The sequence below is a fragment of the Typha latifolia genome, chromosome 4 (assembly GCF_019914945.1).
Source record: "Typha latifolia isolate L0001 chromosome 4, TyphaL0001v2, whole genome shotgun sequence".
Lineage (NCBI taxonomy): Eukaryota > Viridiplantae > Streptophyta > Magnoliopsida > Poales > Typhaceae > Typha > Typha latifolia.
Window position 1 is genome coordinate 15,577,788 of NC_133089.1, and position 16,982 is coordinate 15,594,769.

A 16,982-nucleotide genomic window follows, 5' to 3' on the forward strand; every position below is an offset into this window, starting at 1 on the left:
CAGTATGTGACATGGAACACTTCCCTCGAGAAAAGAAAAAAAAAGAAGACAAAGTAAAGTAGTAAGTAAACAAAGGGTCTTGATCTCTGCTTCCCTCCACCACCATGTCTTACTATTTGTTTCAGAGGCTTCAGATCCCACAATGTACGGGTAGATCATAGCAAGCCCAAGGTGGACCACCTAAGGTTTGTTTACCAATTCATCTCTACATCTTTCAAAGTTAATCAGAAGTAAATCTTGTATACTGTCAAAATTTAATCTTGGGAAATTCATCAAACATGCGATAGTTAAACCATTAAAAATAAATCACAATGTGGTGGTGCCATTCGTACATTTAATCAATAAAAGAAACCCTTTTAAAATGACCCGCAGAGACATCATACCGCTTCCCTGTTTCATTTTTTTTTATTTTTAAATTTTAAATATTAAATAACCTCCTTTGCCCCTGCCTTCTCCTTTCTATGACATCCGTCTTTTCGATCCCGAGGAATACAAAAAGAAAAAAGAGAGAGAATCCAAGACTAGATCAGCGACGTGGATGGAGATCTAACCGTTTTCCCTTCGCCATTATGTGTTTTTTTCCCGCCGTACTTGGATTATTTACCCTTTGCCTTCAAACCCTACGTGGGCGTGCGTTTTGATGTGGGGTTTCTTGGCCTTGAATTAATTTTCTAGGCTCGAAGAATCGGAGAGGATGGTTAGTTGAGGCTGGGGAATTGGAAGAGATTCTTTGGCTGGAAAGCTCTCCGCATCAAGAGTTCAGGTACTACTCATATAGGTATGTTGGATGCCAGTTGTTCTTCTACGAATTATTTTTCTTGCTTCGATCTTTTTATATTGTATTTGGGAAAAAAGATTAGTTCTTGATGTGCACGGGTTGGCCTGATATCATCCGTGTGGAATTTCATCAAATTTTTTTTTTTTGATTGTTTGGACCAATTTATTTTCCAATTTAGACACACTGTTTGTAGGTTTTCATCAATTAGGCGTATAGCTATTCGCGGAGTTACTGCTTGGTCGTCATTGCAAATTGCTTGATATAATGGAAGATGTTTCGGTGATAGTAGTTTGTGAAATAACGATAGAATGGACAGCATAAGAAGATGGACTTTTAAGTTTTCTTTTTATTGGTTTATTACTTAGTCATCTTGATTTCCTTACATGTGAGCTGGTCATGTATGCCTGTTCGTTGTCTTGATTATTGTAGAATAAATGCGGGTTTACATATTTTTGGTGTTGGAAAATTCTTTACTACAAATTGGTATTGCAGGTGCTTTGTTTGAATTGCGTGAACTCCAAAAGGGTTTATCATTTCAGAAAGCCAAAATCTTTGGTGCATTTCTTTCTTTTCATTGGTGAAGCTTGCCTTTGCTTCACCCTTTAGTTCTGGGTGCTCACCTTTAGGCAAAAGCAGATGGAAAGAAGCGTCATGTTTTAAAGCGGGAACCTCTGTGCGAAGTCCTTGCCCCTTGCCCTTTGCCTTTTATCACAGGATTTGTATGAATGCATGGATGTCTTAGCCCATTGGGTAATGCACCAAATGAGAACTAAATCACTTCAAAATAAAATTTCAAGCTTTGTTAGGTTATAGTCGGTCCGTATCTACATTGGGATATATGCAGGTTACTTGACCTACAACTACTGTCAATATCATTGACAAGCTCTAAATGATTTGGTCAATCTAGCACAAAACGTTAACATAAGAAGCCTATCTTTGGAATCAATAAATATTTGCAATAGAATTTTGAACTGAAGTTAACCTTCTACGAAATGGCAGAAGAATCCTTATGGAGGACAAATAATGGCGGGACTGGACTTATAATATGTACGATCACTTGATGATAGGGTTGTCTACACTATTGGCTGGATCATAGATTGAGGCTAAATACCTATGTTGAATTCAAAGCTTTTCTGTAGTCCAAAGAATAGTGGAAGCAAACTATTTAGTTTAGCTGACAAGTGCCATTGAATGGTTCATGTGAATTGCTTGATCATTCTGAAGGATTAGTCTTAATAGTTAGGTCATTGTTTAGTCAACGTCTAAAAATTTTCTTCTATAGTGGAGTCCTAGAACTATGTGGAGCTTCACTCTTGACAGTTACATGACGTACTGCATATAGTCTAGCTTTTGAAGTTTCCATTTGTAAGAGTATTCATGTTTCAATAAAGAAGAAAAGTTAAAAAAGTAACAGTCTAAAAGTTCTACTAACACATGATGTCACGAATTATACTTTGTTAAGGCCATTTATATTGTTTATGCAGTCTTTTGGTTTAACCTACCATCTAGCAAGTGAAATCTTGTGCCCTTGGACAAGGTAGGCGCATGTCAGTTGTTCCAATTTGTGCCCTATTGCTGTGCTGCATGCCCTAGAATGTGGAAGCACCATAGGAATACACATTATATCATGAAGTTCATCATGTAGCGTGACAAACATGTGAAAGCATGTCAATCTTGGATTGTATCGGCTTAAGTGTTCCATCATTTTTGAAATATGTGATCCTGTTCATGCCCTAATTATTGTTTTTAAGGAATCTGATTATTAACAGAAAGGTTTTTCTCTTTTTGGGACAGCCAATTGTAAAAAATAATGATTGCTAGATTGATGTACACCCAACTTTCCATTGAATATCATAGGATGCAAGCTCAAGTAACTAAATTGGATGACAAAGACTTCATTTCTGTATATGTGATGGTAATCTGAAGATAGTAGTCACTGCATCTTTTAGATTTGGCTGCAGTGTTCTTTATGGAATTGATTGAGCAATCATATAAATAACTACCATATTCTTTTTCCTTAAAATAACAATGATAATAGTCGGATCATCTTCTTCTGATGATCTTTGGATTTTCTTTTTTCTACTAGGTGTTGCACGTGGTGATAGCAAGCATGGGAGAACAACTGCACATCTTGCAAGAATTTTGCAAGTTAACAAAAAAATTTAAATTGCGCGAGTGCTATTGACAAATGAGAGTTGCCTTTCATTGGTCGTAGCCCTTGATCAGATGTGGATGTAAGCATTATTTCCTATGTGATCCTTTTATTTGGGGTATAAAACCATTACTGTTAATTGAGGGATTTTATTCTTATGTCTGGATCACAAAGGACATGGTATCTTCTGATCTCCTGAAATTAATTCTTTCATAATTCAAGAAACTTTCCCATAGGAAATGATTTACTCATTGAACAAGAGAATCTGATAAATCTTATTTGGTGAGACTTCGAAGTAGATATTAATTCTTTCATTTGGTCTGGATGACTTCAGTTTGGTTTGAAGTTTCATTAAAATATGGTGAGAACTCTATCTCCTCCGTTACTTGGAATGTGCTCACTGATAGAGCTGTAAGATTGGGCAAGTATTTTTTTTTTTTCTGATATGAAATCTTTATCTTGGTCGGGTTTTTTTTAATTTCGGAGTTCTTTAACCATGTTGTTTCTCCTCAATTTACTTGATTGACCTCAGCTCTGAAGGTCAATAGTTTTTATCTTGTTAACTGGTGGATGTTTATTCGGAGCTGTAGATTGTGTCAACTTTTCAGATGAAACTGCTTCTATGTGAAGGACATGACTGGGAGCTTATCTACTTATATCATTAAGTCATTTGCCTAGTAGTCCTGTTCTGCTTTATGATGTATCACACATTTAACTGTAACTTAGATGTCACTATTCTGAATTCTCTATGTTGTGCAATGTACTAGGTCATTTCCTTACAAGCCCCTTCTACCGTCAATACTTTACAATGACTTATACAAAACAATGAAACATAGATTCAATTGCTGGAATTTTCTGAAGCTATTTGGCTTGCATTTGATATCTTTTAGGATACATGCAGCAGAAAATAGAGCATCTCACTCGAGAGATGCAAAATCGAAAAGTATATGATGATTGTGCATCAGCCATGTCATTTATTGTATAACTTGAATTCTTGAGCCTTCTTATTGAAAAAATGATATACCTGGCAGCACTTGGTTAAGCCCAATAATTATGGTTGTACAGTGATTATAATGACCGACTAATATTGCCTCAGCATATAGGAATGCATGAGTGGCAAGACAGAGTGATCTTACCTCACATTTTACAGATTTTCTATTTTATATCTTTAATGCATATCTTTTGGGCTGTATGTTAATTGGACCATCAGATCCGTCAGTGCTCATCAATTCTTCCTACTGCGTGTGTCTTGCTCATCCTTCAAGCGTCAGGCCATAATTCTGTCCCTGCTTTCATGCGATGTGTGTATTATTTGAAGCAGTTTACTTATTCCATGCATTTCCTTACATTTTGCCCATGGCTGACTAATATTCTAAAAAACATGGACACTTAAAATAGCATGTCATGTCCATGTTTGACACTTGTCGGACACTTGTTGGACATGCATGTTGGATACTCCTATGAATCTGATAATTAAAAAAAATTGGAATAAATTTGGAACACTCCTTGGACACTCTAGGATATTCTTGAGATACGTTTTGGGCATAAAATTTATCATATGTTATAAAATGTTATAATAGAAATTATCTATTGCAGGAATTTCTTGCATATGTTGTAGAATATAATGCAACAATCACAAGCCTATGCCATCCACTAAAGTTAAGTAAGGTAGTTAGTTATTTATTCTCATAATATTAAATTTATTGTCACGTATTATTAGCATTATTATTTTTGACTGTGGCATTGTGTGCACTTTATTTTTCTCTTATGAATAATTTATACATGCCATGCGTATGTATTTATGTTATAAGATTTGGCAAATATTTATTTAAATGTATCAATTATATATATATATATATAATGCTTTAATTATTTATTTTTGTTGTGTCCTCAACGTGTCATGCTATTTTTTTCAAGATTTATCATATCCTCATGTCCGTATCATGTCATATTTATTTGTGTTCCCGTGTTTCTCAGCTAATAGAGTTACCCAGACACCGAGTTTATGAACTATTTTATGATTTCTGGTAGATCACAAATTATTTTTGCATTAATGTAGAAAGATTTTCATTCATTTGGTATAATTAGGAAATACTACAGTTAGGAACTAGTAGTTACGGTGCATTAAGGTGATCCAAAAACATCCTGGTTGTTGCAATGATAAATCAGTCAGCATCCTTTACAATTACACATCTTAATTAGCAAATAGATAATTGGAAGTTCTTGAAATAGGTACCTGGTATTATCTCTGCATTTTCACTGCAACATATCTTTACACAGAAAATGAGCCTTCCAATCAGCTGCACACCATATATATGATTGTGTCAAGTATTGATCCTGCTCTTGCTTATACAGAAAATCTTACTATTAGGTGGAGTCTATTGTACACCTTAGAACAATAATTACATTATTAATGAAATAACATAGAGAGCCAACCAAGTTTCCTGGATCATCTTCTTAGTGCAGTTGGAGTCTGCTGCAAGTTCAGAAAATTGAATTATGTTGATTGAACTTGTAAAAAATGCTTCATATATTTTGAAGCTTGGAAAGGAGAGGTTACCTTAGATTTGGTGCTCTAAAGTTCAACCCATGTGCTTGTTGTTGTGGCTGGTTAGCCTGGCTTAGTTCGAGACGAACAGAAGCGCCTTCATCCTCTGTGATAGATGCAATATGTGAATCTCCACCGACTCCATTTTTTCCTCTTGTTTCGTAGACCTGAGGATCAGGTTTTTAAATTGTGTTAAACTACCAATTCAGCATTAAATATGTGCTATAATGATTCATTTAATAATTTTCTACACTTTTGAACTCCTTTAGCTCTCTAATCTTATACCTTTTCATGGAATTCCATTTTTCCTTGACAAATGAGGTTTACCTTCTTACGGAGCTCAATGTTCTCTTGGTAAATAAGGCTTCCCTGCAATGCATACAGCAAGAAATTAGCCAATTGATGCATCATTTTCTTTACCAAGAGATATTGTTAGTTTATGTTGTGGAACCTTTCGATTCAGTTCTTGAATTTCATCAACTAGAAGTTGATCCTGCAAGGTGAAATTGACTGCATCAAGAATTTCTAAAGAAACAAAAATGTGAAAAGATTGAAGCTTTAGCCTAATACCTTCTTCGTTCTCACACCATGTAGACTCATTTCTAGCTGGTTCTCTAAATTTTGTAAATCCTTCACACTTAGTCCAGAAAGCTCTTCTCCCATCAACTGCCTGGGATCATTTGCCAAAATTTGTAGATTGTCATGTTATGTACATATTTTTTAATTGACTAATTGTAACTTCCTATTACACATTTTAACAGAATTACTGAATGCAAGTTATGGTTTTAATAAATAATTTGTCACTTTTTTTTATAGTTAGGAGTTTTAATTTAGTCGTACATGAAGGTCAATTGTCATTTGCACTTAGAATGGTTTCTCAGTCATCTTGGTGCCATATTCAAGATATCGAATCTTAAGTATCATTTAATATGTGACAGGCATTTGATTATTTCTACTGAAGAAAACTAGCAGAGATGAACTATTGTGGACAGTATTCAGTGATTATGCTTTTTATAATAATGAGTGACTTTTTAGGTGTAATTTTACTTTGAAATTATTCAAGGGTTAAGTGAATGATCATACCTATGATTTTCTTGCAAGTTGTGCAGTTGCTGCCTTAAGCTTGCTGCTTCCCTTTGCCAGAACTAGAGTCAGTAACATGCGCAAAGTTCAGTTTTATGGTTTTTGCTATATTTTACGTGGCATGAATATCAAGTATAGCTGTCAGCTCGTGAAAGAACTGTGATGTACAATAAATATGAAAATCCGATACATAAGTAAAGGATGAGATTAAAAATGTGAACAACAACAAAAAGCTTTAGTCCCAACTATTTGTGATTGGCTATATTTATACTTCTCCATTTATTTCTAGTTAGATAATGTGAAACTTATATGGAATTATTGGATCTTTATGTAAACATGTCCTTATGTTTGGAAATGCATATTCTTGAATAAGATAACCTTTATATTCTTTCATGTGTAATTCCCTGTCCATAAAATATGGAATTTTCACATTCATTTCCGCATTCATGTGTGTGTGTGGATTGGTAGCTCTCAACGCATTATGTTTGGATTGAGGAATCTGTACATCATCTTTTTGCCCTACAGCTTCATCTTCTAAAGTCATGAAGTGTCGGCTAGATAATCATATGAATGCTTGTTACTATACCAACCTCTTGAGTCTGTAATGATCTTTTAATCAGAGTCCTAATAGGTAAAGTAGTTCAGTCTTGGATTATCTAATTTCTCTATAGTTTAACAAATGCATGAACCGTACTGTTCTTTCATTGTGTCAGCCAAAGAACGAGTTCATGCTATACGCCAGGTTCTGTGCACCGCATAGAATGATCTTGAAGAGGTTCTGGCCAATTAACCAATAACAAGCTGGAGTAACATTCATAACAAACTGTTCAACTACACACTACTCGTTGTGAATCTCAATTGTCGAGACAGTTGAGACCATCAGTGGTGTTGCTAAATATTGTTTCACAACTTGCTGTGGAACAAGATACTTATTCTCTGATACAGAGCTGCTAATGTAGTTTTGCATTGTCCATATGGTTGCTTCTAGTATATCTTAATATGGAATGTCTGTGGTTTGTCAGATGAATTAGATAGTCACTGAGTGTATATTCAAGTATAAATTGTTGTTAACAATAGAAGATTTATCTTGGATGCCTTCAATCTAAAGAAGAAATTATTTTTAGACCAAGAGTTTCAAGCTTTACTCTGTATTTACCATGTCATCTATGACTGCTTTGCTATCAGATTCAGCAAAAGCTGTGTTCAGAACATTGCTGAAATTGTCATCACAATATTATGGTTACAAAAGACCTGTAACACTAATTTATAGGGAACAAAATAACAAGTACTTTTCAAGTCTGACACTTAATAATAGATCTATTGGTACCTCTATCTACCCCGATAATATTTGCGAATTTAGTGCTTTTCATTTATCTTCTTGACTTCAAATATTAGAACTACATCCAATCCCAAAGATTTGTTCGATGTAAGGTTATTCTCACACGGGATAACACAACAAAATCAATAGATTGTGGCACTCTTGCTCATTGGGAAATTTGGCTGGCAAATTAAGAATAGCCCACAACTTTGCCCACATCTTGGGAAATCCTTTTATTGAAGAGGCTAAAAGAATCTAAGAGGGGAATATTATCAAATCTAAGATTTCTTTGTTTCCGAAGATTTCATGTTAAAAGTTTTAAGAGAGAGAGAGAGAGCAACCGAGCTTAGTATCCTTTCTCAACATCATTTGGTGCTGTATATAATTGTACCTTCATTATCTAGTATTCTGATCCACAAATTATTGATTGTCTCATAATGTACTAAAATCATAGATAACAGGCTAGAGGCATACCAGTTCGAGTGCCAGGCTCTAAATTATGTGCATTTTCATCATAAATTTGGTTTTTTTTTATTCCTGTTGAATTACAAGCTAGATATAATGAAAACTCTGTCGAATATGCGTGATTACTTCTTGATGCATGTACACGCATACACACACACGTACACACTGTTAGAAATTAACGCACTTCAGTTCTCATGCCAAGAGAAACTTTTCTGTGTTATTTATTAAGTGCATGAGAATCATAGAGAAGAAAGAGCAAGGTAATGGTTTTTTTATAAAAGAGAAATTCAAGAGTATTTGCCAAGATAATTTGAGTAATGGAGTTACTGGTTAGAGAGCTTATAAAAGCAAGGCTTCTTATATTTATAAATCAAGCTAAAAAAAAAAATCAAATCAACTAAAGCAAAGTTTCCTAAAGACTTCGCGAGTATCTTGTCCATTCATATGTATCCCTTCTACCGATCTATATATGTTCAAGTTTTCCAATCCAAATATTTAAAAAGCAGCATCAGAGCCGGATACGAAAGCGAATGTTCTTCAATTTTTGAAGAACAAGAATTGAAAGTAAAGATACAGATTTCAAAGGAAGCATGGGATATTCTAATAGAAGATTGACAGAGACAATATGTATGAAGATTATTAGAGTCTCAAAAGCAAAGGAAGCATAAGATATCAAACTCCAAACTTTGAAAAGAGAATTGAAAATTTCAAAAATGAAAGATTACTTTTCAAAGTCATAGAAAATGTCAATCACATGAAGTTTTCTTGGGAAAATTTACTGATCAAAAGATAGTAGAGAAAATTCTTATTAGTCTATCAGAGAAATATAATTATATAGTCGCAATTATAGAGGAGGCCAAAAATATTTCTAGTTTATCAGGTCAAGAATAGGTTCTCTACTTTCTCATGAGCAAGAAAAGTGAGCCATATTGACCCGTCTATTGAAAGTGCATTCGAGACAAGAGTTTCTTTTAGATCTCAATTTTTTCAAGAATGATAAAGAAAACTATTAGAAGAAAGAAGACACAAAAAAGAGGAAGATCAAGACCAAGGCACAAAAGAAGATAGAAGTAGAGGTATATGCTTTCTAAAAATTCTTATTGCAAAATTTGCAAGAAATCAAATCGCACTACTTCTAATTGATGGCTTTGTAAAAATTAGTGTTATAACTGCAAAAAAATATGGTTCTATAGAGAAATTCAGGCTCAAAAGAAGTGAGCAAGTTAATTTTTCTTATAAAAGAAGGATAGTGAAGAAAATTTATCTTATGCACAAGAAAGAGAAGATATTTGGTATCATGATTGTGGCTGTAATAACCACATGTCAAGAGATGAAAGATTTTTCTTAACATGGATACTGCAGTAATTTCAAATGTACGCATAGGAAACGGCTCAATAGTGCAAGCAAAAGGGAAGATACGATAGCCGTGGAAACAAAAAACCTAAGATATATAAGAGATGTCTAGACCTAGCACAAAACCTCTTTTTAAGTGTTGGGCAATTGGTTTAAAGTGGCCTTTTATTTTGAAGATAATGCTTGCAAAATATTTGACAAGTAGAATAGAAAGCACATTATTGCTGAGATTAAAATGGAGAAGAATAGGAACTTTCCTATTGAATTTAACCATGCATCACATATTGCATTGAAAATGATGCCATAGATGACATATGGTTGTGCCATAAAAATATTGTCATCTTTAACTTTCAAGGGCTAAAGATGTTTAGCCAAGAAAAAGGAAATGGTGAATGGATTACCGGAAATCAAGAACAAGTTTGAGATTTGTAGAACATGTATTCGGGAAAGCAATAGCACTCTTTTTTTTTCCCCATAGATGGAGACTATAGAGCAAAGATATCGTTAAAGCTTGTTCACATAGATATATGCGAAAATAAAATAGACTCCATCGTTCAATCATAACAAGTACTTTATCATTTTTGTAGATGATTATATAAGAAGGACATGAATTTATTTGCTTAAAGAGAAAAGTAAAACTTTCAAAATTTTCAATAAATTTAAAGCTTATGTGGAGAAGTGAATACGCTATCAAAGTTTTGAGAAGTGACAAAGAATTTGACAAATTTTGTGAAGTCAATGTATCCACCCATAACAAAATGGCAAACATAATGCTCAAAGAAAAAAGGGATGCCTAATGATTTTTGGGCAGATGCTGTATCTAGAATTGTGTATGTTATGAACAAATAACTGATATCTTCTCCAAAGCACTTGCCAAAGGAAGATTCTTTTATATACGAGAACTCATTAGAGTTGTGAAGAAAGGTGCAAAAAAAGGAGTGTTAGAAATTAATGTCCTTCAATTCTCATGCCAAGAGAAATTTCTCTAAATTGTTTATTAAGTGCATGAGAAACATAGGGAAGAAAGAGTAATCGTAGTGTTTTCTTTGTAAAAGAGAAACTCGAATAATTGTCAAGTTAATTTGGGTAGTAGAGTTACTAATTATAGAGCCTATAAAAACAAGGCTTCTCATATTTGTAAATGCCAAATCATTTGACGCAAAAATCTTCTAAAGACTTCTTTTAGTCTCTTGTCCATTCCTGTCTATCCCTTCTACCGATCCACATATATTAAAGTCTTCCAATCCAAATATCAACACACACACACACACACTTAGCTTTAGGATTATTCTGAAAAATTTAGATACTAAAGTTCTTACCCCTACTTCTACCTCTTAGCATGTTTCATTATGTTAGGTCTATTATCAAGACAATGCCGTCAACAAGATTATCTAATAATGTCATCGACAAATTAATTACTATGTATCGTCAGATAGCTTATCAAGGAAAAAAAATGCAAAAATGTAAGAATTCCATCAATCATTCCGGCAACCTTATTGACATAAATTATTCAAATGTCTCTTTCTTTCAACACCTTTTAACACGTCTTTTTCAAAATCTCCCTAGAAATTTATTATGGATCACAAATTATGTCCTCCGGGATCAACAAATAATGTAAGTCTCTTATTTTCTTGAACTTGTTTGTCATAGTATCAAAAATTATTTAGCATCTAGTTTTTCCAATATGACATGAAAACAAATTGAATGTCAAAAAAGAGTAGTTATAAGATCCAGCATGCATCTACAAAATCTTGATCTACTAATAAATACGATAAATATCGGATCTTATAGCATACCTTAGCCTCCGAAATTGGATTCACGACAAGACTATGCTCCTCCTTGGTTTTGTTGTATCTATCTATCACAGACTTCATGCTGGACAATGAAGTATACATTACATGCTTAATCTAATATCATTTGTAACAACAAAAAGTGAGATTTAAACTTTTATAACCTCTTATATATGGACTAACTTTCTTGGATCTTGAAGGTAAAATCATCATATGCCAAGCAACTTTATTGTTCAAATAGAAATTAGTATAGTCATTAACTTTCTCATCCCCAGCATTTGTTCTTTATCAATTTGGGTAAATAGTAACTCAAACTTGGTAGGAGATGAGATATAATTAGCAAGCTTGCTGAAGTACCATCCCACAAGAAAAGAAATGAGAAACCTAAAAATTCCACAAAGAGAGTGGAAATAATAGTTGGAAGGTAATCTGATTCAAGATCTATGTTATCCACTTTCTTTCTATATGTGTGACAATTAAATCATCTTCGATGTGGTTATGATCAAAATCATCATTTGTATCTCAAAAGACTGACATAATAAATACCTTCAGTAGCCAAAAGAAAATTTATTCTAACTGTCCAAACGAATAATTTGTTATCTCTGACAAATGAGGATTCTTCTCACTCATAAAAGTGTAAACGTACATTTAAAGATTCTATTCGACAAAGATGTATGAATTATCATAGCTTCTTATAGATGCTCTTTTGAGTCTTTTCCTTTTATAAAATCCATCCAATGAACAGACTTGCCTGTTAAAGGAAGAGAAACTACTAGGAAAAAGAGACGATGAAGAGGAGGGGGCGATAGTTACTTTCACAATCATGAAGAATAAAAGAGATGGAGAAACCCTAACTTACAAAATGTATAGATTTGTCCCGAATACCTTAAAAACCCTATTCGACAAACATCTACCGTTGTTTTAACAACCAAAGAAAGCCCTATTTACTTACCTCAAATCCAAAACCATTGGTAGAAAAAAATAAAAAGTCCAAGATTTACTGAGAAAATTTTATATCATGCAGCTTTAGACGAAACAAAGAAGAAGAAGAAGGAGGAGGAGGAGGAGTAGGAGGTGGTGGTTATACCTTGTGTTGGAGAAATCGTAGAGGCGGCCGGTGCTGGAAAAGATGGCGAGGCCGACCTCGGCGTCGCAGAGGATGGCGAGCTCCTTGGCCTTCTTGATCAGTCCATTCCTCCTCTTTGAGAAAGTCACTTGCCTGCTTGTGGAGTTATCAATCCGCCTTATCACAATCTTTCCCCTCCCCATATTTTTATATCCTCTTCTTCTTCTTCTTCTCCTCCTCCTCCTCCTAAGTATTAACTGATCAAATATAATAAAAAAAAAAGAGAGAAGAAGATAAGAATAAGACGAAGAAGAAGAAGAAGAAGAAGAAGGAGGAGGAGGAGGAGGAGGAGGATAAAAAGAGAGATCTAAAGAGAGAAAATAAACCTTTTTCCGAGTTTTTTGAGGAAGAAGAAGAAGAAGAAGAAGGAGGGAGTATTGGGATGTCTCTTTTGAGATCAGGTGGCAGACCTAAAACCTCATATCGATTTGTTTATTCTTCCATGAATGGAAAGGGTTGGCCAACAGCGAAGTCCTTGTTTCTTAATTTTACTATTTCTAGGGCGGTTTTTTGCAATTTTCTTTCGAGAGCGCTGCATGGCGAATAGATTGCTGACGCGTGTGGACGCGAATACGTGTGCCCTACGGTCCTCTCCCTCCTCCCCTCCCCTGGCGGCTCTAGATTCCTAGGGCCTAGGGTAGGGGTGGCGCGGAGGGGCATCCCTAAAATGACCATTTTACCCCTCATCCCAACCTTCGTGCTTCGTAGGGCTTAAATGTAAATAACATCATCTCACGGAAAGTTAGGAACAACAACGTTGCCGATTTTAATTTCTCTCACGTATGTATGTATGTATGTATGTATTATTCTTTCCATTATCTTCATACTCGATCATTTTACCTTCCACTCTAAGCTAACATTCCAACGTTAGTTAGCCATAGTTTATGATTATTTTGGGATATATTTCAAGGGACCCACAAGAATCTTATCGATATTTTGCCCTTAACTAACTAATTTTTGTGACGTAATTAGTTATTGGCTTTATTTATTTGCAAGGAAGAAGGTGTGGTGCGACTACTAGCTATATTAGGGTAATTCCAATTAAGTTACACTACATATATCTATATATTGATGGCGATCTAAGGAAGATGCCAAATATGACGATATTTTTTTTTTTTAAAACAATAAACATGACACTATCATTAGTGCCCTATTTCTCAAATTGGATATTATCATCTAAGTGATGATCTCATGATTGCGAGGTATAATATGAGACTTGTCAATGGACAACCAATGATCTATTCAAACCTAAGTAGTTCACTTTTAATTTTATACTTTAGTTAAAACAACAACAACAAAAAAAGTAGATTTGTCAAGTAGAAAATGAGGGTGATATAGGTTAAAATTTTAAGTTAATTGATAATCTAACATAATATTTTAAAGATCCATTACTTACATTTCTCAACAAGCTTCTTAGAATATCGCTATTGGATTGAGTCAACTAAAATAAACTACGATTCGAGCTAATATATATCATTGAATATTATCATATGCTAGGTCCACCGATGATTTTATTACACATCACAAGAATAATTGATTGCTAGATATAATTATTATAGCCGGTGGACGGTCTTAATCATTGACATTAGCATTGGATCCACTCAATCAAGGAGCACTAACCCTGGTTCAACTAACATTATATTTTTATTCCTACTATTTGTTTCATGTGTTTATGTTGATAAACAAGCCTGTGGATTTTTCTAGCTAATGTTGATTGCCATAACATCACTTTTGAGGGAGGACTCTCTGTATAGTTTTGAAGAAAGTATTAATCATGGAACTAGAGCTTTCTAAAGAAAATTAATAGTATATAAATTGATCAAATGTGCAAGGGAGAAGCAAAATTATACATGCACATGATTACCTTGTTACCTTCTCATGTCTCAAAAGTTTCTTTGTAGTAGTATTAGTTGCTTCCAAACTAAATCATAACCATAAACTGGTGTGTATATGTATATATATATATACAAGATTGAAGTGGGGGTACGTGTCAAAAGCCCAGGAGACCGACATGCACGTGAAGGAGTGGAGGATCGATGCATCCACCAACCGAGAGTATTCTTGGCACGCTTACACCGAGCGCGAGGTTCCAGAGGTACGGTACGAGGTTTGCTGCAGTGGCCGATGCAAGGAATCCCATCCAGTCAAGCCCCACGTGGGCACATTACGTTCAACCAATGAGCTTTTTACTAGTTACTACCCCATGAGATTTTATTTCCTCATGATCATTGTAAATTTATAATAATAGAGATTAAAAAAATAAAAAATAAAGTTATCCATAATGTGAATGTGATGAACGTAGTAGTATCACAATTCACATTCATTTTTCTATATATTACATTTTTTATTCAACACCATTAGGAACTAATAACACTATTTTGTAATTAAATTAATAGTGGTAATGCTTATGTGAGGACTAGTGTCAATAATACCCACATCATGATACATGCATGAAAAGAAACCTCATTGGGGCTGCCCGCCTAATTATAAAAGATTAATTAAACCCCCCCCCCCCAAGTGGCTTTTGATTATGTCACCTGCCTTAATTAGAAAAGCGAGTTAAGCATTAATTAACTAATGAAATGCCATTAGGGTTAGTGGGTAATAAAATGAGCTCTTCTTTTTCATCTTGTTAATATATGGGAGATACTTCAAACCCCAAGAGCCATTTAGCATGTACAAAGAGAGTAGCTTTGGAAGGAGGAGAAGGGTGTTGGCGTAGTTGATGCTTCCTTCACATGTGAATGGACGAGGTAACCAATGAGAAAGCCTAAGTGTACTTTGAGTTGGCTTTTATATTATATAACATAATATTTGAAGTACTTACTCCTTTAGCAAAATATTCATCATTGAGATGCTTAGATCTTCTTTGCTTCTTAAAAACTCCCAGCATGGTACAACCCAAGATCATTACTTAATTACAAAACATCCGCAACCATAAAGACAACAACGTCTTAGTCAATTATTCCCCCTAACTCAAACCCCACCAATTTAAGATTTTCTCTGCAATCTAAAAGTTGATATGAAGATTCCTTTTTATGTGTGTGTGTGTGTGTGTATGTGGTTATAGATTAACATCAATTATGTTGCTCTCTTAGCCCAAATCAAGCCAATATCAAGTTGTTAATTGGCCTAATAGATTATATATATATATATATATAGCATTGACAAGGGCCATTTGAGTTGGGACTGATCCAAGCACATAAATCACACCTCAAATTAATTTATGGATTTGAAGAGTTAAACTCTTCGCTCACACTTGTAAGACTCATAAATGTGAGATTATGGCCTTAAAAAGGATTAATTTAATGAAAAAAACTAGTGTGGAGAAGTTAACAACTAGTACTCAAAAAGAAGAAAGTCTACAAGCAAATAAAGTGATGGATCTTGGTTGGTTCAAATAGGGGGACCTAATTTTCTTTGTCCCTCAAAGGTATTCCACATAACCAAATTGGGCCTCTATTATTGAGTATTCTAACATGTGGAATTGCATTATTTTCCATAGTATGTCATGTCCAAGGGCCCATTTTTTTTTATTTTTCTTGCATGGTATAACAGCTAGCATGCATAGATGAATCCTTTTAGCAGTCTACTCCATCTAGGGCAATGTTACCCAAGTCTACGCAGGCTTTCTATTTCTATAACCTTCTTTCTTAATTCCAATTTTAACACGATATAACATCTTAATTTGTGTGGTGATTGGAGCCGGAGATATTATTAGCAAGGTTTTGGATGAAAGCTCAAAGTAGAGCATCCACGCAAAGATGGCAAAAGGTAACAATCTATGAGCTGGAAGCACACACTCACACTAGCAAAGACCATTCTCCCATGCATGCATTCTTGAGCACGTTTGGTTGTAGATGGTGGAGTGGAAAGAAAGCTTGTTGAAAGATTTGGAATCCAAGTGATCGATTCTCCACTCACTCTTTAATCTCTTTCTCTGATCTCTAGCTAGCTAGAATTATGATACAAGAGATCAGGCATGCAAACTAATTAGTCAAGTCCTTGGACTGTAACGTAAGCAATAAATAGGCATCAATGTCTTGATAGCTAGCTAGTTTAAGCTCACACTACTACTACTACTACTACCTCTCCTCTTTACTAACTTCATTCATACCATCTTATCCCTATCCTCATCTTTCAGATCAAGCTAGTAGAGCTACGTACGTTTACTGGAAGACATTGCACTCAAAATTAAGATGATACCTTATCCTAACCTTCCATGTTTCTTAGATGAGTCATTATATGGATACGAAGAGCCAGACCACCCTCTCTCTTCTTTTCCATCGCCGCCGACACAGGTCGGCGAAAAAAAGACGGTAGTAGCTCCGGTTATGCAGCCAAGTCGGAAAGCCGATCGACATAGCAA

At 34.7% G+C, this 16,982-nt stretch overlaps 1 protein-coding gene and 1 long non-coding RNA gene across 30 annotated transcripts; one reads left to right on the forward strand and one right to left on the reverse strand.

Moving 5' to 3' along the window:
- Window positions 1–447: 447 nt before the first annotated feature.
- Window positions 448–3,239, forward strand: LOC140786367 (uncharacterized). Its single transcript, XR_012108608.1, has 2 exons — window positions 448–778; window positions 2,865–3,239. It is a non-coding gene; the product is annotated as an uncharacterized lncRNA (long non-coding RNA).
- A 664-nt stretch (window positions 3,240–3,903) lies between these two features.
- Window positions 3,904–13,081, reverse strand: LOC140786368 (MADS-box transcription factor 23-like). 29 transcript variants are annotated; one of them, XR_012108619.1, is made up of 11 exons: window positions 12,940–13,081; window positions 12,575–12,810; window positions 11,494–11,572; window positions 6,562–6,623; window positions 6,049–6,148; window positions 5,930–5,971; window positions 5,806–5,847; window positions 5,491–5,645; window positions 5,367–5,406; window positions 5,167–5,230; window positions 3,904–4,216 (listed from the first exon to the last, which is right to left on the reverse strand). XR_012108619.1 is itself a non-coding variant. In XM_073134750.1 (10 exons), the coding sequence occupies exons 2-9, from the start codon at window positions 12,754–12,756 to the stop codon at window positions 5,388–5,390; spliced, it is 678 nt and encodes a 225-aa protein (XP_072990851.1). In that variant the 5' UTR covers window positions 12,757–12,810; window positions 12,940–13,067; the 3' UTR covers window positions 5,061–5,230; window positions 5,367–5,387. The 29 variants fall into 29 exon arrangements, 10 of the variants coding, with proteins under 10 accessions (XP_072990851.1, XP_072990848.1, XP_072990849.1 ...); XR_012108615.1 differs by having other exon boundaries at window positions 5,337–5,403; window positions 5,764–5,847; XR_012108623.1 differs by having other exon boundaries at window positions 5,367–5,403; window positions 12,940–13,067.
- Window positions 13,082–16,982: the final 3,901 nt, after the last annotated feature.

Coding starts and splice junctions, on each gene's coding strand:
- LOC140786368 (XM_073134741.1), bottom strand. CDS start 12,756: ATGGGGAGGGGAAAGATTGTGATAAGGCGGATTGATAACTCCACAAGC. Junction 6,149..6,561: donor AACTTGCAAGAAAATCATAG/GTATGATCATTC, acceptor AAATGATCCCAG/GCAGTTGATGGGAGAAGAGC. Junction 5,646..5,763: donor AAATGGAATTCCATGAAAAG/GTATAAGATTAG, acceptor CCTGATCCTCAG/GTCTACGAAACAAGAGGAAA.